We start from the raw sequence: 22,323 nt of genomic DNA, 5'->3' as shown, positions 1-22,323 counted from the left end.
ACCCTACTTCCTCAATATCAGATTTTGAGGCAAACATCAAGCAATTCAGGTAATGAAACTGCCGTCATCTTTGACACTTTCTCCTTTAAATTCCCTGCTATCCAAGTCAGCTAGATCTTCAGATTACTTCTTCAGACAACTTCTTATTCCACTGCAAGCACTATCCTGGATTGCATAAAACATCTTCCTAACTGGTCTCCCTGCCTCTAGTCTACCCCCAGCCTAGTCCTTCCTGAAACAAATGCTAAGTGAATTTTCCTAATATGTTTGTTGGATTTATTGCTTAGTCTTCAGTGGCTCTCCACCCCTGACCAAATGAAATTCAGGCTATCAACAATATGGGCCCAGCTTTAATGTCCTTCTTTATATATGTGACACACAGAAAGCCTTATGCAGGGAGATGTATGCTTTCCTAACTCAAGCAACAGTGACAACCTGCTCCTATTTTGTCTATTAAAATCATATGTATTCTTCACAGCCTGGCTCAGGCTGGACTGGAGATAACAAAGGACAGGAGCTTTTGAGTTACTGAAGCAAAGTGCTCTCACCTGCCTGACATCATAATCCTCAAGTCATGGTATAAAGCAAATAAATAATTGCTAATTACCTTGGCAGTTATCTTTCCTTTCCATCCACTTAACATTCATTGAACCAGAATGCCTTATATGTCCCAAACACACTTTCACACCAATTCACGCAAATTGTAGTTTATTTAAAAATTTATTTGACCAAAATGTAGAAAAGTGATACTATTACATATGATACAGTTGCAAGAATTTAAACGAAAAGTGTGGGTCTTACTCAGTTGCACACTTTGCTAGTGTATCTCCTGGGTAGTGTGATGCTTAATAAATAGGAGTGAGGGGCAGAGAATTTGGATAAGCTAGAAGCAGGGTGATTTTTACTCAGAATTGTAAACTTGAGTTGGCCCCCCATACCGCTGGGGAATGTGGAATGTTTTCAGCTCTGAGATGTTAACTGAGAAAGCAGAAATGTAACAGAGCCAAACGTGCAGGCCCGTGTACAAAATACTCCAAATCCAGTTTAAGCAGGAGTTTTCTTGGTCTTTTATAAATGTGGTCCCGAAGAAGGAGTGAAAGTCCTAGATAAGTAAATCTTCAATTTGCCATTCCCTGAAGTATAGAGATGAAGCTAGGCCAATTACTTTTTTAATCTCTACTCTGCTGTCAGGCCCCTTCTGCCTGGTATTTGTGAATCAAAAAACACTTTTGCTCAATTCTTGATGGCTATTTATTATTGACAGCAGTCTTTTTCACATAGCTTCTCTGAATAGGACTGAATTTTACCATATTCATTCCTGCTGAGTGGATGGCCTCCTATCAGAGCAGACAAGCATTGGTCATTAGTGGAATAAGACATCTGCTCCTCAGAGAACTACTTTAGAATGAAAGAAACATGTAAAAGAACATAATATCAAGGATCTATCCAGAAAATATGTGATCTATTATTACGACTGTTTCCCAAGCATTCTCATGCTGACTGCTCAGAGATGGTCTGTTCGGCATGGTGGAGTGTGGGAAAGAGCCTGGATGACTAGGTTAATCTATGTGTGGTTTCTGACTTCCCACAATAGCCCTTTTTTTTTTGTTCTGGTTGGCAAATCCCCACCCATTTTAATGTGATGGTCCCTGGCCTCCTATTGTGGGACCGACAGCGGCCCAGAGTATATGTGCCAGCCTTTTAAACTGACCCATTACTAGATATTGGCACCTGTGTTCTTGAAAGTGTGAGGTGGTCTATTCTCCCAGGAACCAAATGCCGTCAGGCCTGAGAGAGTGTGCTCAGTATGAAATACCCTGCCTACCTTAGGGATAAATGCAATTTAAGGATAAAAATAGAGCTGAGAAAGCTGGTGCCACTTGAAGAAAAGGAAGGAATTAGATTTAACTGATGCTCAAAGATTCTCTGATACAAAATATTTGGCCACGGATTCTAATGTGCTTGACATTTCCAGCAAAGCGTAGGTGCAATAACAAGAGAAACTTCTTACAAGAGAAGAGAAAGACATGGAGCTCTGGAGTTTCTGTTGGAACAAGACTCTTCTGCTTTGGTTATATACAGTTAAGTTCATTTAGTGTCTGATCCAGTGTCTGATGTAAGCCCACGTTCTCTTCTTTGGCCTGGGCGAGTTTTTCTGGTGAGGATTAAGAGTAGGGGAGAAATCAATTAATAATCACCTTCGTTAAAGGAAAAAAACAATTAGGCTTCTGAACTGCAAACTGCCAGAGTGAAAGTTACAGCAGAGAAAATACTTTGCATTTTAATGATAGCGGAGCACTGTGCATTCTAAGGGATCAAGTACCAAATCTGGGAGTCAGAAAAGGTGACAAGATAAAACACAGGGTGCTTAAATTTGAAGTTCAGATAAACAAATGTAATTTTTTAGTACAGGTGTATCTCTAATGTTGCGCAAAATATACTTTTGCCAAAAAACGTATTCACTGCCTAAATGAAATTAAAATCTGAGTGTTCTGGATTTTCTAAATCTGGCAATCCTAGAGTCAGAACACCTGGATTTAAGCCCCAGTTGTGCAGAGAAGTAAGCCATTTAACCTTCCTATGCCTCAGTTTCTCCATCTGCCAAAGATTAACAATAGCGATGTAGGGTATAGGGGTTATTAAGAGGAATAAGTGAGAAATGCCTCAGAACTTATGACATGCTACACAAACGTTAAGATTTTAGTCCTAGATATGGGTGACTTAATCCATTGCCCTCCTAGCACCCATTAATTAGTCCTTGGGCCTTTAGTAGGAAGTTATTATCCTGTAACCCATCTTTCCTTTGGACCTTTTGGGAGTAACTGTTTAAATTCCAGGCACAAGTGTGTTATTGTGTCTGTGTGTCCACAGTAATGTAGTAAAACAACAGGCAAACGCAACGTGACTGAAATTTAAGCCAGATGGTGGGTATGTTGTTAAATGATGAGCTGATGAGACAAATTAAAAAAAAAAAAAAAAAGTAAAATGCCATTCAGAGCTATGCATGCCAGAGCACAAGGAAGAACTGGTTTGCAGTGAGTGATGGCTGATAAGCGACTAGAGCCAGAACTCATTAAAATACTGGAGGAAAGCAAAATGCCTCATAAAACGTGATAGGATCATTTTGGAAATTTTCAGGGGAGAAAAAAATAAACGACTGCACAAGAAGGCAGCCTTTCAGCTACAACTACTGAACCTTTCATTTGACGAGGCACTTAAAAAAATCAAGTGACAATAATCTGGGAGGATTCCATCATAGAGAGAGAGCAGTGGCCTGGACCTGATCAGTCCGGGTAACAGATGGCAGCTGTCTGCTCTGTGAGGTCCGATTTCTCCACCATCTCCTTCAGCTATCTAACTCAGTAACTGAGTTAGATAGCACTTCTATTTTGCAGAAAAGCTAAGCAGCTTGTTCAAGGATACCCAGCTAACAAGGCAGAGCTAGGATTCAAACTCAGGTCTCTTGACTGCAAATCCTGACCTCACTTCACCTTGCCACTTGGTTTCCCTGCTGTCTACGTTGTTATTAGGTCTGAGATAAATTAACTTTCCCTTAAAGTGTTAATTGCCCTTGCAAAGTATGACAGGCCCATAGACTGTCAGCAGGTAGCAGTGTATCTCTATGGCCCTCATGTCTGTAAATGGAGGTCCACTTAAGTGCTTTGTTAGGCAGAATGACTGGATAGGCAGGGTTGCAGTTATTTCAAAGGGTGGTGGCTAAATGTCTGGAAAAATCCCAGGAACAAATACGCAGAGAGAGCGAACAAAAACCACCCACTCCTACACAGTCTAATCTTTCCGGGACTGTATGTATGTATGTATGTGTGCATGGCACTGTGTGAGGGGAGTGGCTGATGCAAAAGCTGAGTGGATGGTAGCTGGGAGACCGCAGAGAGGTTTGGGGTGGGAGGGTACGCATAGTTTAGGGGAGAGGTATTTTTGGAGGAATGAGTATAAAGAATTAGGATAGAGGTTCCCACCTGAATAAAAAATCACCTGAGAAACAAAATAATAATAAATAAAATAGCATGAGGAATAAAAAGCCGGTAGTGATCCAAAATCAATGACCCAGCTGGAGACTGCCACACCATTCCCAGGCTCAAGGGGCAGTCTGGAAGATGTGGCTTGGACACCAAAATGTGCTTCTGGGACAATCTGAGGTGGCACAGGGGAGAAGTTTGGCTTCTCCTGGAAAGATCTATGAGCTTTTGGTCACTATAGGCATGACCTTTTAATCCCAATAGGCTAACCCAAAGCAAGGCCCCTGGTTCTAGTTAAGTATGAGGGGAGACAGATGTCAGCGTCGCAGGCATCTGTTTGGAACGCAGGGAAGAATCCCCTTGCTTTTTTAGTTTGACTTTCCAGCAGCTTCCACTCCCTTTTCTGGCTAATGGGATGGTCATTAACTCCTTGTGTAGCTATTTTCTAAGGGGAGGGCACAGGGAATCACTGGTCAACTTCCTCCCAGAACTGGGAGCTGGACAGATGTTCATGAACAATGAAGACATAAGGAACTCCAGGCACTGTTCTCAGAGTAAAACACAGAGAAAACAAATACGAAAAAGACGAACGATGGGATCTAAATGCCACTGCCACTGTTTGAACCTGTAGAGTAAGCCCCGTTCAAGAGCAGCCTCTTTTTAAACACGTACTTGCCAGTTGTTGCAAGTTCTGCTGACTCTGTTAAGCTGCTTAAGAGGCTGCATGAGTCTCCATTCAAAATAACGTCTACTTAAGGAGAAACTCTTATTGGCATGCAGATGCAGCTAGCGAATATATATATTACAGCTCATGCCAAACAGGCTTTTGTTTTCACCACGTCGTGGGCCTAATTTTCTTTTTGAAATGAGCTCTTCATCTGAACCACCCACTTTCTGCTGCAGCCACGATCAAGGGCATCACAGCTGTGGCTCAAAAGCAGCAAGCGGAGGAAATGGAAATGAGAGGTTGTCTTGATGAGGACTGCCCGTCTTTATTTCAGTCGCACAGTCATAGACACAGTGGACAGAGGCTAGAAAGATCAAGCCAGGAGGCAGGGAACTGGAGCTTCTAGAAGCGCACGGGAGCAGAGGCATCACAGTGAGAAGGCAGACGTCAGAGCTGCTTGGACAGAGGGCGGCACCCCAGCTGCCTCTTAGGAGAGGTCATGTGCTTGAGAGCCTGGTCCAGCTCCTTGCTGATGGCTTTGTACTTGAGCTTCTAAGCATATAGTTCATCTAGAGGGTGGTTTTCCCTAGGGAGAAAGTTCAGAAGAAGAGGTACAGGGGACAGACGTGAGGACTGGAAAGGAGGGCCACAGACAAGCAACGAGCAGAAGAGGGGAAAAAAGTGAAAAAACAAAACACGAACTGAGAAAGCTGCATCCTATGTAAAACAAGTGAGAAAGCAAAAGACCTGTGGAGTGACTTCTAAGTGGTTTGAGGTTCTGCAGGGATTAGCCAGGACAAACCTTTAAAAGAGGGGTTGCCAGAAATGGCCCCAGCTTCTCCCACCACAGCCTCCCACCCCAGTTATTTCTGACTTTCAATGATGTCATTCAGCCCAAAGGTTATCCTTTGAAATGAGGCATTTTTCCCTTATATGGAAATGTCACTTCCTAAACCAAACACTGGCACATACAGTCTGAGGAATGTTTTGCACCCTTTCTGGGCTGGGATAGGCAGTTTGGGAGATTCTGTTTGAACCCCAAGATTCTGGAATTTCCGGGTTATTTCATGAAGAACACAGGACAGAATTTCTTTTTTTTTTCCTGAAGTTGGAACTCCTTAAGAAATTCTGGGATATGTGGGCACCAGCGTTGCAGACTGGAGTCTTTATTCAGTCTCTTACATGCTCTCTATTTCCGTTTTCTCATACTGTGATAAACTGTGAGCTCTCTGGGAGAGAGCTTCTGTAAAAATGTAAGGCATTTAAAAAATGTAAGGCGTCTCTCAGAAACAAGCAAATCGAAGGGCATTCTGAAGACAAAACAACAACAACAACAAAAAACCCCAAGCCCCATAACAACCCCCAAACCCAGCCATATTTGGGTCTCTGTATTCACATGTGAAGCTACTTAAGCAGAGATATTTTACTTGAGACATGACAAGCCAAGTCCAAATTTGATTGGCACTGTCCTATCCCAGGGCTTGGGGCTCCCAGACTCGCTCCGTCCTCTCCTTTCCCAAGGTGAACAAAGCCCAGCCCAACCTCACAGGCTTCTCCCAACTGTCAGCAGATAGGCCTTAGAGAGGGAGGCAGAGCAAATACAATTAGGTGGTCACTTCATACCTTCCAGGTCATCAATCGTCTTTTCCAGTTTTGCAACCGTTCTCTCTGCAAACTCAGCCCGGGTCTCAGCCTAGAGGAAAAGAAGTCAGTCACCATGACTGTTTCAAACCCAGCCCCAGAGAAACCTGAACTAGCTGGGTGTGACCACACTCACCTCTTTCAGTTTATCAGACACAAGTTTAATCTCTTCTTCATATTTATCCTCCTTTTCAGAATACTGTGGGAGACACCAAAACACTACTTTAAAAGAAAGAAAAAGCCCAAGAAGAATGCAGGTCCCGTTCCTTAGAGAAAAGCGTGTGCTTGAAGCACTGTGAATGTGCCTAGGAAGCAAAGCAGAGGCAGCACCTTTCCAGGCACAAGAAATATGTGTGAAACTCAGGGAACCTATAGGAAATCCCCTCGGGTGGTATTGCTCTGAAGGCATGAGCTGTATAACTAGAGATACAGGTATGGTTAGATGGGGCAGATGAGTGAATGGGGATACGTGCTGCTCAAGGCCGCCATGCTCCAGAGCTGCTGGCCTCATCTGTTTCCATACCCTCCACAGTCAATCTGACTGGGCCCCCCAGCCCTGCAAGTTCCTTTCACCATGACTACCTGTCAGAAATTATGTCTTTCAAGGCTCAATGCAGGTTGATACTAGCTAACACCTTCAAAACTGCATGCTAGGCTGCAAGACATCCTCAGTTCCAAAAAGAGTCACTTAACAGAGAGGTTAATTTGTGTAGGGTCACATGGCTATGAAGCGACCAAGCCATGACTGGAACCTGACTCTGGACTTCGAGTTCCTGGCCATCCTCATGTTCTCTACAGCATTTCTGTACATCACCAACCTACGACACCTTTCCCAACTTTCCAAGGTCCCTCTGTTGGAAGTCCCATGGCACTTTGTTACTGTGTCAGTCTCTTGTTCACCCAGATTCTTGAGCTCTTCAAGAGCAGCAGCCATATTATCACTGTAACATTTGACCCTGTGGCCTAGGGTAGCATTCGGCATACATATGTGGGCTGCATTCTTTCAAATACCCTAATGTTTAATATATGCCAGGCATGATACTAGCACCAAAGATAGGATCTGTCTAAAACAGACAATATAGTCCCTGTCCTTACAACTTACAATCTAGCAAGGAAGTCATGCGATGGAATAATTAATGATAAACATGATCAACCACAGTGATAGGCAAAGTAGGTGGGGCTAGGCAGCAGAGATGCATAATCTGGGAAGGCCTTTCAGAAGAGGTGCCATTCATGCAGAGGCCTAAAGGATGACTGGGGGGTTAACCAAGCAAAGAGAATAAGGAAGGCCACTCCAGGCTGAGCGGACAGCAGCTTCAGAAAACTTGCAGTGATGCACGCACATGGGAAGTTTGTTCAGTGCACCTGGAGGACAGCAGGCAGAGGGGGAGTAAGGAAGGATACAGACGGAGAACTCCGCAGGGTGGGCCAGAGAAGAGTGTGTACATTGCTTCTAACATGGTCCTCTCCTGAAAGGACTCCTTTGGGTACTATTTCAACCTCAGAAGCCCAATTCCACCTCTGATACCGGCTGCTTAACCTTCCAGAAAGTATTTCTGGAGGAACCGCCCTTACAGGAGGTGGAGGTACAAGCTCCTAGCCACTGGACACCTCTTTCTCTCACTGCCAGGCATGAAAGCTACTATCGGCAAACGCAAGTCAGATCCTTGATACCCTGGCATGCTTGCTGTACCTTGGGAAAACAACAGGACGAAGTTGGGCAAATCACCCTCCAACACAGGCCAACCACCTACCTTCTCAGATGCAGCCTCAAGCGACTTGAGATTGTTAGTGACATTCTTAAGTTCTTCTTCCAGGTCACCACATTTTCTGTGCAAAGACAAAGGATTTTTGTGTCCCATCCTCCCTCACTGGCAGGCAATTCCCCTAAAAAGTTTTCAAAAGGAGGAATCCACACTGGCTGGGGCCCCCAGAAGGAATGTGGGGAGCTGTGGGGAGTGCAAATGTTAATGGCTTCTTCTGAGACGTAGTGCTGTGTACTTATCAGAACCCTATCATGCCTGGCAGAGGCACGGCCTACGAGGAGTATTTCAAAGGTTTGTAAAGCATTCCTGGGCTCCTGCCAAGGGTGAGGCAACAGGACTTGTGACATCTATGACTGATGAGGCTGACTCCAGACGGAAGGGGAAAGAAAGAGCATAGGAGGTTGAAAGACAGCAATCAGTTTACACCGGACACCCCAGGAAGCAAGCTGGGACTGGATTTGCAAAACCAGATCTTTCTCAGCATGGCGGGCTGCTCTGTAGAGCTGGATTCCAGAGCAGGATTCCTCACCCAAGGCCGACGGGGGAGGCTTTTAGCTTTTATGGAGCTTGTGGGATTCTGGCCAAGCTTCTCACCTTTCCCCCAGGAATGTTACACCAAACAGTGACATCAAGAACAAGGCATTTAAACACTAACCGGGGCAGCCTGGCTTCCACCGGCCGGTGCTGCCCTAATGAGGCACAGCCTTCTGTGATATCCTCTCGGAGACAATGGAACCTGTGGGCTTCTCTACTACTGCCGGCCTTGCTGCTATTTCTCAATACCTTCCTGGGAAGACTCAACACATGAGCAGCGCTTCCCAGGGTGGTTAGAACAGACAGTCTCCATCTCTTTGTCAGCCACGAAGGCAGAGGATGGGCTGAGTGGTGAGTCCCAGGTGCCCATCCACTTGAGCAGAGGCCCTGGTGGGAGGCAGTTCCCTGCCACACCCAACTCCCTCCCACTCCGCCCCAGCTGGTGAGCTGGGTCCCCCTTAGTCGCGCTTTGCCACTCACAATTCGGACACCTCGGCACGCTCCTCGGCTCTCTCCAGCTCACCCTCCAGGATGACCAACTTACGAGCTACCTGCAGAGACAGAAACGATGGACTGAGATGGACTCCCAACAGTCACATCGACTAGTAGGATGCTCGCTCCCTTGCAGAAAGCAAGGCCATGTTCAGACCCTCTGCAGCCTGGGTGCTTTCTGCTGTTTCTTTGACTCAGATAGTCCCAGAGAAGATTTAAATCCTCTCTGTCGGGCCCCAGGAGTGAGGCAGACAGGGAGGAAGGACTCTGTAAGACGAGAGGCAGGCAGAAGAGCAGCTGAGCTTTCATGGTCCAAAAGACCCACAGCTGGGGACCAAGACCCCCAGTTTTTGCCTAACTTGTGCCCAAACACACAGCTGCAGGACCGCAAGTGATCAGATCCACTGGTTTCCCCATCAAGTGAAACCAGTGTCACAGGATCCCGCGGGATGTTCTGTCGCTGTGGGATATACAGTTTCCCAGCCAAGTGGCCGTGTCTGGAGAAACAGATGTGGACGCAGAAGGAGAGCTGCCTAACCAGGAGCTTCCTCAGGCGGCCCCAGGGCTCCCCCTATCACAGATCCATTTCCACCCTGCTTCCTGCTGCCACCGCCATCTGCCAGCTCCACTCACCTCCTCGTATTTGCGGTCAGCCTCCTCAGCGATGTGCTTGGCCTCTTTGAGCTGCAGCTCTTGAATCTCCATCTTCTCCTCATCTTTCATGGCCCGGTTTTCTATCACCTTCATTCCCCTGCAAGCAACCTCGTCATTACCTCCACACACACACACACACACACACTGTCGCCTCATTGTCGCCTCCACCCATCTGCTCCCTGTAACATTTTTGACATCTGCCAAGAGCCATACCCCACGAGGAAATCACAGAGTCACTCACATCCACTTCGTCATTCCAGCGGGTGCTGCTGTTAAGTGCCTTAAACTTCACAACTGCCCTGTGAAGTAGGTATGTTGTCTTGTCCCCATTTCACAGATGAAAAAGCCACAGACAGGCTAAGTAACTTGCTCAGGTTGCAGGGCTGGAATTCAAACCCCTGCGACACGGCTGCAGAGTCCACGCTTGCACCCTATACCGCCTCTCACCAACCAGTAACAAGGCCTACTCGCATGCCAGCAGTCAACACGATGTGACCAGAGGTCTAGGCCAGTCTGGGGGCGGGAATGATGGATTCTGTGGCAGTGGGGGCGGGGGCATATGTCCAAGGCACGGAAGGTTCTTCAGAAGCGAGTTCACAGGTGAACAGCTACGGAAACTTACTCTTTAGTGAGAGAGAGCTGCCCAGGAAGGCCCCAGGGGGGTGGAAGTGCAGTGCAGGGAGACAGGGTGGCCGCAGCACAGGCTGGGCACCTGAATGGCAAGTGAACGGGGCTGGAGGGTTCCAGAAACAGGAAGACGGATGACCAGGTCACAGGTAGGTACCAACAAGGTGAGCAGTGGGGAGGGCCTGCACTGAAGTGGACACACCCAATTTGGAAAGGGAGTGTCCTGGGGACAGCTGAAGTCTCCTCCAGCTCAGCTGGGTGACCGTGAGACCTGTGGTCTCTGGCCTGCACTGCTTGGAGTGGAGTAGGTGAGATCAGACACCTCCAAACATGCCAACCTGGGGCAACGTGTCGATTGATGTGTTGTGCCTGTGCAGAGCAGAGGACCATGTGCTCCTTGCTGTCTACTGAACAGTTAGTTCATCCTGTGTGTCACTACCACCCCCAGTGGACCTCAGAGCTGCCTCCACACCTGCACAAAGCCTCACTTGCAGCATACGCCCAAGCCTGGAGAACCCTCTGCAGAAGTGAGGAGCCCAAATGACTTGCCCAAGGCCACACAGTCCGTGGCAGCAGCAGGCCCTGCATCTAGATCCTCCAGCTCCCATGTGTGGAACCTTCTGCCAAAATACAGCAGTCGCCAAAGAGAGTGCAAGCAAAGGCCTCTGTTGGCATGACACACACAAACAAGAGACCTTCCCAGCCCCTCTGGCTTTGCCACAGAGGTAGGCATCCGGCCAGGCAGGCCTGGCCCAGGGCACAGCCGCGAGCCACCTGTGACTGGGGGCTTCCCACTGCAGTGGCCCGCTCCCTCCGCAGGTGGCTGCAGCACAGTGTGCACCAGGCTCTCTGCCCTCAGCACGGCTGTTCTGCTGCCCAGGAAGAAACCTCCGGCTCAGGCAACTCACAAAATCAGTCTTCCAAGATTCCCCATTTGCTTTTTAATCTCTAGTTTACGGTCATAACAGCACAATCAGAAATGAATCAGGAGTTTATACCAGGAAACCATGATGGATGGGTGAGATAGGAATTCCAGTGGGATCATGGGGCAAATATACAGTGACCACTGGCCCAGCCCACACCATCTCCACACAAGGAACCCATCTACCACCACACAGAGACAGACACTTTTGTGGACCACACCGTCTGCCCTCAGTCCTCCAGGGCCCACGCCAAGATGTGCCAGAGTCATCCCGCCTAGGGGACAGACCGCCCTTCCAGGGGCCCGAACGGGCTCTGCCAGAGGTGAGGGGCACCGTCAGTTCAACTAACGGTTGACACCAGTGTGCATGCGGCCCAGATGTTCAGTTGTCTCTGTTCACAGGCTCAAGCTTGCCTGATAGCATTGCCAACAATCATCCCTGCAGACGACCCACTTCAAGTTTTCGTCTCCAGTGTCTACCCTTCTCTTGACCTCCTAGAAACTGATGTATTGAGAACACAATGAGACACAGTGGCTTTTAGAGAGTAAGCGTGAAGTGGCGCTCTACAAACTGATCGCCAGCAACTGTCAAATTTGCCATCTTAAGTGCCTATTTTTTGCCTTTCTCTACATGTTGGGAGTTTTTCTGCATCACCACCAGTGACAAACACTTCTACACACAGCGCGACGGTTTGCAAGGCACACACGCACATCCGTGTGATTTCACTTACTCGCACCCTGGCTCTGAGAGGTCAGCTGTACACTATGGTCCCCATTTTCCAGGAGCAAACGCTGATGCACCCTTACCTCTCACTCTCATCTGCAGCCTTTTCTGCCTCCTCCAGCTTCTGCAGGGCTGTGGCCAGTCGTTCTTGAGCCCTGTCCAACTCCTCCTCCACAAGCTGGATGCGTCGATTGAGTGCCGCCACATCCCCTTCGGCCTGGGGAGGTCAGAGATGCAGCCAGGTTAAGATGCAGCAAGGCCATCCAGCAGCACTCACCCCCACTCACATGGAGCCCTTCCCTCAGCTAACACCCCTCCCCTGCCGAAGCCCACCCGGGAACCCAGGTAGTAAGGCATTAGCTCTCTCATCTGGAGAGTGTGAGTATTCTGTATGATCCTCCCTGAGTTTGTCAGGGACCATCCATCTCTCAGCAAAAGGGATGAGAGACAAGTATGCTGCGTGCTGTAAGCCGACGGTGGTGGCCTCTCCGTGGGATTTCTAGACAATAAGTAGGACCACAAGTGACCCGGCTCGCCCTATCATATAGTAAGCTCCTAGTCACTGGAATGGTAGAATACAGAAGCCTCAGTTAAATGGTGTCCATACCCGTCAGCACACCATCCTTAACAAAGCCCGGCCGAGATAATAGGACAAACAGGTGTTAGGAAGGAAAGAACATTTGGCTATGGGGACAGAAGAGATGTCTGAACAGTGTTCCTGGTTATTCAAGGTGTTTCACCTATATGGAAGGTGATGCAGGGGCGCACATACAGGTTCAAAAGTGTGGGGTCAGAATCCGTTCTGCCCGTTTGTAGCCCAGAGGCACTGGGCAGATTGCTTCACTACGCTGAGCCTCTTCAGTACTTCACACCACCACGAGGACTGTAACTAAAGGGCAGGACGCTGAATCTAGCACATGGGACGCCCCACTAAAGGCAGCCCTTATTGCTGTGATTCCACCTCATGTCATCCTCTTCGTATCTCACCCATTTTGCAGATGGGAAAACTGAGAGGCCCAGCGAGGAGACGTGGTTTGGTTTTGTTCAGTGTCCCAGAGTGAGTGAGGAATGGCCTGTGGAGCCCCAGCCCAGGGCTCTTCCCTTGCTGAACCTGCACCCCGAGCCCTGCGGAGGCTTTGAAGCTAACCACCCTTAGGAAGGAATACTGAGAGCTGGTGAAATAGGGCTTAACTACAGGGAGACATGAGGGCCCAGGTAAAGACACACTGGCTTCTTCATATGGAGACAAATAATCTCCAAATCGGGGACGGCCAAGGAAAGTAAACTGCTCCTTCCCTGGCTCCCTGAGTTTATACAGTAAGAAATGGAGTGACAGAATGAGGCCTCAGTTTGTGGACAAAGAATCAGGAAACTTTCCTCAGCTCCAGGGCCTCATCAGCAGAGCAGGGAAAACACCTGAGGGTCTTCCTGATCCCAACTGCCTCTGAAAACACCAATTTGGAGAATCCATGAAAACCACTACGAACTATTTGAAGAAATGTCACCCACTCCTTCCCCTGAATGGTGCTTGATTCATGAGTGGACTTTTTTTTTTTTTTTAACCTGAACCTCACCAGGGAACTCTGAATCCTCACAACCAGGCACTGGCACATTTCCAACTGTCTGGAATCGCAAGAGCTCTGACACATTCGTCTATGGACATCCGTGCCTACATATATATACGTATTTTTGAAAAACTGCTAGTCACTGCTAGTCATTTCAGGCTCCACCCCTTCCTGCAATCAAAGCTTCCACACTCTACAAAGGATTTCCCTTATAAGGTAAAAGAGGCTTGCTAGATACATGTGGCAAAGGAACAGGAAGATGTCGGTTAATCACACAAAAATCTAAACGAAACCAGCTGTTGGGAGGCAGACCCAGAAGTCTGCCACACGCAGGCTCTTGGCTTTCTCTACAAGAGACAGAGAAAAGAGGTTTTTTTTCCCCCTCTAGGCTCAGTTCCTCTGCCCAGGAACCTTCTTCTGAGCATGCTTTGAAAAAGCAAACTTGTTAATAAGTTCGAAACTTTCAAAATCCTCTCTCCTCCCAACTGGACTGTCCCACTCCCAAGTTTTGGCTCCAGGTTGAGGGCCATTTTTAAGTAGAAGTAATTGTCCTCCAGCGAGATGACTTGGGATGAGATCAGAGGGAGGGTTCTGCCGGTTACGTGTGTGAAAGAGGCCAAACCAGCTACTGTTTGAGACTTACACTGCGTTTCTGAGGCCTCTACACGCCAGAGCAGTTCTTATAGGATTAAACACTGAATCAGGCCAAGGTTGTAGCAATCTGGGGCTCTTCCCGAGGCTTGTCAATACACACAGCAATTCCATCTGGCTGTGTAATTTTTCCACTTCTGGGGTCCCACCGAGTCTCAACGCTGCAGCTTTCGGGGGCCCTTAGTTCACCCTCTCCTGCAGCTATCTTGCCTCTGAGACTTTGCGCACTCAGGCACCCAGGTCTCCTGACCCAGCAAACTCGTATTTAATCTATAAGATCCTGCTCAACCTCCACTTTGAAGCCTACCCCACTGCTTGGATGCTTCCCTGTCATGCTCCCATAACAGACCACAGAGCCCCCTGGAATACTGATCAGCTTTGTTTGTATGTTCCCCTTATCCGAACTCGGCCCTGAGCTCTCCTGGAGGTAAAGGGGAGAAAAAACGAACAAAACAGGAATCCAGCCCCTATGTGCCAGATGGCATGCAGGAATGTTTTACTCCTGGGACCCTCCCTGCTATCCTTGGGGGTCAGCATTCTCCTTACCCAGATTTTACAGGTGGGGAGACACGCTCCTATAAGCTAAGTACCAAGTGACACCAACTAGTATTAAAATCCAAATCTCTCCCCAGCCCTAGGATGTGTCACCCTTTGTCCAGGCAGGGAGGGAGAAAGGGCGGTGAGGCACCCTCCTCATTCGGCCCCATTATCTGTCTCAGGCCCATGAGAAGCAGGTTAAGGCACACTCAACAATCGTCGGCGGAGGGCCCTGAGCTAACAACATTCCAGGGGTCTTCTGGAGAAAGGAGGGGGCCCGCAGAGACCAGCAGCGCAGAGAAAGGCCTGCGGACCGCAGCTTAACTCTCGCCCCCCCTCCCCCACCTGGAGCAGACACGTCGCCGCCGCGCCCCTGGGGTCAGCTCAGCAGGGGCCGGGAAGCGCGAGAAAGTGCCATGCCCGCTCCGACCGGCTGCCCCCGGTCCGGACGGGCCAGTCCGACCCCAGACAATGGGAGTTCGACGTTTCCCTTCACTTCCCGCCCCTCCATCCAGTCGCGGGTCTCCCCGTGCCCCCCGCCCCGGACCCCGGCGCCCGCTCCGAGCCGGACGGCAGCGCAGTGCCCCCCCAAGCCTCCGCCCGCTCCAGGGTCGCGCATCCCCCTCGGCCCCATCCCCCCATTTCCTGCTCGGCCAGCCCCGCCCGGACCGAGTGCAGCGCCCCCTCCCTCGTCCCGGGCTGAGGAAGGAGGATGGCGGCGGAGGCAGGGGTCTCAGCAGCGGGTCAGGCCTCGAGGGTGGGGGTGCGGGCCCGCGTCCCGCGGATGGCGGGGCTCGAGAGCTGCGAAGGCGGGCCCAGGGCGGGAGGCAGCGGCGCGCGGGGAGCGCGGCGAGGGGAAGAAAGGAGGGCGCACCGGGCCAGGGGTGCGGGGTAGGCCGCGGGGCCCGGGGGTGCGGGCGAGGGCTCTCACTTTCTCGCGCCGCTCGCGCTCGCCGTCCAGCTCCCGCTGCAGGCCCTGCGCGCGGTCCTCCGCCTCGTCGGCCTGCTGCTGCAGGGCCTGGATCTTGCGTTTCACCGCCTCCAGGGAGTTGAGGCCGGCCATGGCGCAGAGGCGCGGGGGCGCACGCAGCGGGCGGTGGGCAGCGTTGGGCGGGCGCTCGGCTGGGCTCCGGCGAAAGCTGCAGCGGCCGCACCCCGGCCCCCGAGCCTTTGCCAGCGCCGGGGCCGCCCCCCACCTCTCCCCGCCCCCGGCCCGGCCGCCGTCGGGGCGATGAGGTCACCCGGCCCTGCCGCCGACGTCAGCACCGCTGGGGGAGGGCCTGACGTCGGCACCGCTGGACGCAGCTGCTGGAAAGGGCCCCTTTTCGGGACTTATTTGGAGAAAGCGAGGGGAGGCACCGCCTTCTCCTCCTCTTCCTCCGGCGCTGCGTGCCCGCCCAAACCCAGGGCTCCCGCCAGCCCTGTCCCGGGCACCCGTTACTGCGCACGTACTTCGGAGGCTTTCGTCTCCGTCAACTCCAGCTTCTCTTGCGCGTCCCTCAGGTTCTCCGAGTATTTGTCCAGCTCGTCCTCTGTCCCCTTCAGTTTCTTCTGGAGGTGTGTGAGCTCCTCCTCCACCTGGGGACAGATGAGGGGGACGCGTCAGCCGGGCCGTCCCCCACATTCATAAGCGTCCTCTTTCTCTGGGCCTGTGTTGGTAAAGTTAAAACATTTCCAGAATATCTCGCCTGGCTTTGGTACATCTGCATATCAACAGGCGTTCAGAGGTGGAGAGAAGTGTGGCTTTAGTGCATTTGCACCATTCCTCAGGGGTGGAGAAGTTCCTCTTCATATCAGTGGGTAATTACCTGGGCAGAAGGGCTGATCTGTACCTGAGAGGTGAGGGGAGGGCCGGTTTTGCTGCTGCAGGAGCAGGAAAGAGAGAAGGGCTCGGACTGCGGTTTTATAAGCAATAAACGGATTTTAAACTTTATTTCCCTTTGACTGATTTTAGGTTTCAGAGGTATTTTGCCACGGGATTTCCTCTCCCTGGACTTACAGCCTGTTTCTTCATTTGCAAAACAGATATAGCAATACTGTATGTGCTGCTCAAAAATGCCTTCTGTTAACTATGATTTTTACATCCATCCCTTGTCCTGGGACCCCCTGGACTTACCTCTTTTGCCACCCCCCACCCAATACTCTTGCAGATGGATTACAGGTTTAGGGAAACAAGCCCGGACCCGTTTCCCAGACACGTTCAATTTTGCACCCCAGTTTCGGCTGCCTCCCGGTAATCCTGGCATAAGCAGGAGGGATTTTCATACTCTGGGCCTGTATCATTTCTCTATCCCCAGCTTATCCACTTACAGTTCTGCCAGGACGCTGGCAGCAAGACAAACTTTCTAAGTGTACGTTTGCCCTCCCCTTGCCTAGAACCTGCCATGGCCCCCCACTGCCCAAGGGAGTGGTTCTCAGACTGTCTCACAAAATAGCTTCAGGTGTTGAAGAGCTCCCCACACTTCCTGGACTTTGAGGGCGTGGCTATAAGGGAGCTACCCCTCCAACAACACTTTCTTCCAAGGTTCAGGTTAAATCTTTTAAATTCTTGCACATCTGGCTGGTGTTATTTTAATAAAAAATGTCCCCTGCATTCTCCAAATTTTCAGTCTTTCTGAAAATCTTTCGCTTCTCCTGAGAATCTTGCCCCCTCCCAGCACCACCAGTTTAAGAAGCTCAGGTCTATGGAATACAAACAACCTCTCCGTCAGCATCACCCTGACCACACCAGCCAAGCAAGGGTCGGTTCCGGAAGCCTCTGTCCCCTTCCAGGCCGTACCTCCCTCCCCTGCCCCTAACTCTGGACTGGGGTGGTCCACCCAGCTCCTGCTTTAATTGAATTTATGTCTCTGATGGCTTGACACCTGGTCCTATCCTTGCTCCCGGAGCGGACAGATAGCCCCCATTGCTGCCCCACCACCACTCTCATCCTCCTGCTTCCTCTCCTCACAGCAAAAAGTGCACAGAGGTGGAGTGACTTTCCCCAGGTCACACAGCTTAGGATCTGAACCTACTTCACGCCAGGCCTGCTTTCCTGCCTCCCTCTGACTTCCTTCTTTTTTCTCTTCTTTCCTGAAGAGGGCATGTTACAAAAACTGCACCTGCAGCTTCTAGATCAAGCTCTGAATCCAATCTGGGTTACATGCTCACCCCTGAGATGGTGTGCAAAATGTGCCAGGTGCTGGTGTGTGTGTGTGTGTGTGTGTGTATGAGTGTGCACAAATTCTTAAAAGGGCCCTGCCCCAGGACAGTATCCCCCAGTCTCCCATCTCCAGGGCTGCTGAGTGTCCGGCAGCTTAGCTGGGGATGGGGAGAGGGCGGGGGGTCAGAGGAAGAAGTGGGTGGCAGCAGCTCAGGCCTAAGTCAGGGTCTCTTGGGCCTGACCTTGACCTCCACGCCAGAAGCCTGACCCCAAATCCCAGCTGTATGATCCCTGTTCCCTTTTCTGGCCTCAGTTTCCTCATGTGCAAGATGGAAGCCTTCACGTGGTAGTTTCTGAGCACTCCAGCAGCTGACTCGAACTTTTACCTTCACTGAAAAAATGAGCCAACTGCCTTAAAGACAGGTCAGCCTGACCCAGCATCCACCTGACTTCCTTCCTGATCTGTGGCGTGCAGCATTTACTAGATGCCAACTCTGTGCCAGGCACAGCACTCTCTTAACATGAAACAGTGAGATCGAGTTCTGCAGCACTGAGCTCAACCAGGTATAAAGATGGTTGGGTTTTTTATGACTTTTTCCAGCAACGTTTGCACAATAAGGGGTGTGAACTGGGGTAGGGAGGGCAGGGGCTATGAAGCATTTAGAATGTGCCAGGCATATTATCAGTGCCATATCACTGAAGCCCCATGTCACAGAAGGGTAAATAATCTCTGAATGCAGAAGGGACTTGCCCAAGTCTGTACAGATGGGCAATCTGAACCCTTTTCAGACTGACTCCATAGCTGATTCGCTTGACTGCTAGGTTCTGCATGCCCACCGCCTGCACCCCGTCCTCCCATTGACCTTCCTCACCAGCACCAATGCCTTTTCCCCTACTACCCTAGGCTGAGCGCTCACCATGTCCTCAGGCCTCCTAGTCCTTGTCCCTTCCTCTGGCCCACCCAGACCCCTGAGGCTGGGGGTGTCCATCCATGTTTGCCTGTCCCCCGCAGCCTGGAGTTCCTTGGGCAAGGGCCTGGGGCTGAGGTCACTCTGAACCCCAGTATCACCCAGCACAGGGGCTGAACCTGATGCTCCCCACAGAACCTCAGGGGAAATTTGCAGAACAAATCAACACCATCCCTGGCCCTTCCGTGGTTGGAGCTGAGTATGAAAAATAAGACACAAATCACTGTTGATTTATCACTTCTTTCCCTCTACCTGAGTTCCAAGAACAGATTGTGCTGGTGTAGGTGCCTTGCTGGGGGGATGGAGTCTTGCCTGGCTCTGGTGGGGGGGTCTCCTTCTCTGGACCTCAGTTTCCCTGCCTTTAAAACGGCTGGGAGGGTTGTACACCTTAGTTACCGCAGTGGGGCCTTTGGGCAGGGCCAAGTCAGGATGCAGGGTCAAAGGCCAGTTGTGGCGGATGTCCCTGCCCTGGGAGGAGAGAGTGGGCAGGAAGCAGGCAGGCTGGGCCTCACCATCCTGTTCCCACACTGGACAGACAGGGCCCAGAACCGGTACTTTGCCGTAGGGTCCCTGAGGGTCAGCCTGGCCCAAGACCCATGCTATCTGGCCTACTGAAATGGAAAAGCACTCTGGGTAAGTTGAGCCCTCACGCTTCCTTGCCTCTGTTCCCACGGCGGTCTGACTTCTGCTCTGAACCTCTGGGGTCTCGGGTTCTGTGCCCATCCTTTAGAAGGCCACATTTGCCCCATTTCATAGATGAGACAACTGAGAGGTCAGAGAGAGGCAGCGACATGCCCCGAGTCACAAAGCTAGAAAACAGTCCAGCCTGGATTTGAGCCCAAGGCCACCCCCATGGGCAGCTTTGTGGAAAAACAAGAGCAGAATGAAAATCCAGCTGGAGGCTAGAGAACCTGTCCCTGCCTCTTTGGCCAGAGACAGCTGGCCGGAAGCTTTCAGGAGCCTTCCCCTTTAAATTTGTGTCTGCCTTGGGAGATGGTTCTGTATCAGTCACTCACACTTCAGTGAAAACCAAATCTATAAACTTGCTTTTCTCTAAATCCCTAGTTAGGCCCCTCACAATGAGGGCTAAAAGCTGGATGGAAGCCAGTAGCCCAGGGCCATTCCAAGATGGGAATCTGTTTGTCAGAGGCAGGCGCAGGGCAGTGTGTCAGGGAGCACCGGGTGGGGCTGGCCTGTGCATGCTCACAGGTGCCTAGGACAGCCCCAAGGTGTGGGGGGGATGGAGAGGCGGGGGAAGTAGGGCGGGGCAGGAAATAATCTCATATTTATTGAGTGCTTACTCTGCGCCAGGTGCCTGGACAACGGCTCCCCCTGCATAGCCACCTCTGATCCTGTGGCTGTCGGAGTCACCGCGGTCGCTTCCCCATCTCACGCATGCAGTCAACAGGGCTCAGAGAGGGGAAGGTGTTTGCTCCGCGGCTCGGTGACTGAGCTGTGAACAGGCCTGTCTGAGCTCAGAGCTTCCTTTTTTACCAGCCTGTCTCCTGGGTTGGGCAGGGCTGGGCACTTGGTGTCACCATCCTGGGCAGCTCCTGGGCCTTATCTGAGACCCTGATGCTCCTGAAGGCTTGGTGGTTGAGCTGGGGCACGTGGATGAGCCCCATGGCCGGCAGGGTGCTATGGAGGAGACAGGACTCTCCATGCTCCCACTGGCTGCTCTGGCCCGCAGACCGACAACTGGCTTTGGCTTTGCCCCGAGCCGTGGTCTTGGCACGGCTCAGCCCAGGCCTCTGCCCATTGCCCTGCCCCCCCTCACTCTCTGATACATCACTATTGCTGGAGACTGCTGGGAATCTCCTTCACAAAGCTTGGTCCAGGGCCTCTGCCTGCCGTGGGCGCCGCTGCCTTCTCCCACCAGGGTCACAGCAGGTGAGGCCGGGGCACCCCAAATACACAGAGACGCATGGAGATTCTCAGATTCGCCCTCAAATTTCCAGCCACCCTGGTCCCCAGACCCTCACCCAGCTGCCCCTGCAGCAGGTCACATACGCACACTTGGCCACTCTCCTGGGCCATCACCAATGTGGTCCCTCACCTTCACGATCTTGTCACACCTGGGTATATCCTGACATGGGGACAGGGTCACCCATACACACGGCTCCGCACTGCCACCCTCACCTTGACACACACGTGTGCACACACACACACACACACCAGACAGCCAGACAAGCGCACGTGTGCCAACACACAGCCACCTTGACGCACACACACATTCACCCTGACACATGCACATTCCATTGCTGTCACGCCAACTTTTGCTCAAGTACACACACAGCCAGCCTCTGTCCCATACCCACAAGCCCCTGTTGATGCCACCAACGCACACACAGACCCACAAACATGCCCATGGTCTTCACACCCACTTTCCAGCAACCACACACTTGCACTTCTCTACACACATTCTCTTGGCCTCTGCACACTTCCCTGAGCCAAAACACACACCACGCACGCACGCATGGCGTATGTATGTACACAGAAATGCTCCAAACCCACAAATACACCTACAGGCACATACGGCATCCCCAAAACAACTCGTCTAGTACACCTCCCCGACGCTGATCCTCTCATCACAGCACACTGCACACACACTCGCGTTTGCACACACACACCTGGTACATACAAACACCCCCCTCTCTGTCTCATGCACTTTGCTTCCCTGGCCTTGCTGGAGGTGGGCCCCTTTGTCCTTCTGCCTCCCAGCCCAAAGACTCTTGTCAAGACCATGATCCCCTCACTCATTCTCAGCCATAGCATCACCGCATCCCCCACCAGCCTTCAGACGCCAAGGAGTCTTGCCTTCTAGGCCTGGGAGCCAGCTCAGAGAGGTCGCTGGGCATCCCGGTGCAACCCAGTGAGGGCACCTCACCTGTTTGCACTTCTCCTCAGCGGCTTTCTTATCCGACTCGGCCTGCTCCGCCCGGTCTATGGCATTCTCCTTGTCCAGCTTCAGCATTTGCATCTTCTTCTTGATGGCCTCCATATTTGAGCGGCGGGGTGCAGGCGTGCAGGGACTGCGCGGGGCTGAGTGAGCAGCCGGGCGGGGCACAGGCCCTTATAGCTGCTCGGGGTGTGCCGCCCTGCTGCCGGGCGAGTCTTGGAGGAGCCCCAAGCCCAGGCCGGCTGGGCCAGCCGCCACTCGCTTGCTCAGGAGAACTTGGCCAGCTCACCCGCTACCCGGCAGCCCTCGCCTTATTTGGGCCTAGAATTTTCTCAAAGGGAAAAAAAAGAGGCCCAACCCGTTTCCATTTTTAACCTGGTGGCACAGGCTGTATGTCGGTGTGTGGCACAGTGCTGGCCGGGGAGGACCCTGATGGCCTGCAGGCTGGCCTTGATTTCCCCTGGCAGTGGCCGGGTGGGCTGCAGAGGGCTTGTGAATGAGTGCAGGGTAGGGGGTAGGTGGGCTAGGGGGGTCCTGACCTCCCTCCTCCTCCA

At 51.5% G+C, this 22,323-nt stretch overlaps 1 protein-coding gene and 1 long non-coding RNA gene across 4 annotated transcripts; one reads left to right on the top strand and one right to left on the bottom strand.

Annotated features, from left to right (window-relative positions):
- Window positions 1–691: 691 nt before the first annotated feature.
- TPM4 (tropomyosin 4) lies at window positions 692–21,950 on the bottom strand. 3 transcript variants are annotated; one of them, XM_017641668.3, is made up of 9 exons: window positions 21,758–21,950; window positions 16,213–16,338; window positions 12,091–12,224; window positions 9,714–9,831; window positions 9,069–9,139; window positions 8,043–8,118; window positions 6,425–6,487; window positions 6,271–6,340; window positions 692–2,155 (listed from the first exon to the last, which is right to left on the bottom strand). In XM_017641668.3, exons 1-9 carry the CDS (start codon window positions 21,869–21,871, stop codon window positions 2,073–2,075), a joined length of 855 nt encoding a protein of 284 aa, XP_017497157.1. In that variant the 5' UTR covers window positions 21,872–21,950; the 3' UTR covers window positions 692–2,072. The 3 variants fall into 3 exon arrangements, with proteins under 3 accessions (XP_017497157.1, XP_017497158.1, XP_036865391.1); XM_017641669.3 differs by lacking the exon at window positions 16,213–16,338 and having other exon boundaries at window positions 21,758–21,927; XM_037009496.2 differs by lacking the exons at window positions 16,213–16,338; window positions 21,758–21,950 and adding an exon at window positions 15,692–16,151.
- Window positions 19,119–20,648, top strand: LOC140845605 (uncharacterized). The gene is made up of 2 exons (XR_012124454.1): window positions 19,119–19,503; window positions 20,182–20,648. It is a non-coding gene; the product is annotated as an uncharacterized lncRNA (long non-coding RNA).
- Window positions 21,951–22,323: the final 373 nt, after the last annotated feature.

Source organism: Manis javanica, chromosome 13 (genome assembly GCF_040802235.1).
Source record: "Manis javanica isolate MJ-LG chromosome 13, MJ_LKY, whole genome shotgun sequence".
Lineage (NCBI taxonomy): Eukaryota > Metazoa > Chordata > Mammalia > Pholidota > Manidae > Manis > Manis javanica.
Note: the sequence above shows the minus strand (reverse complement) of the source record. Positions and strands in the feature narration are given on the sequence as shown.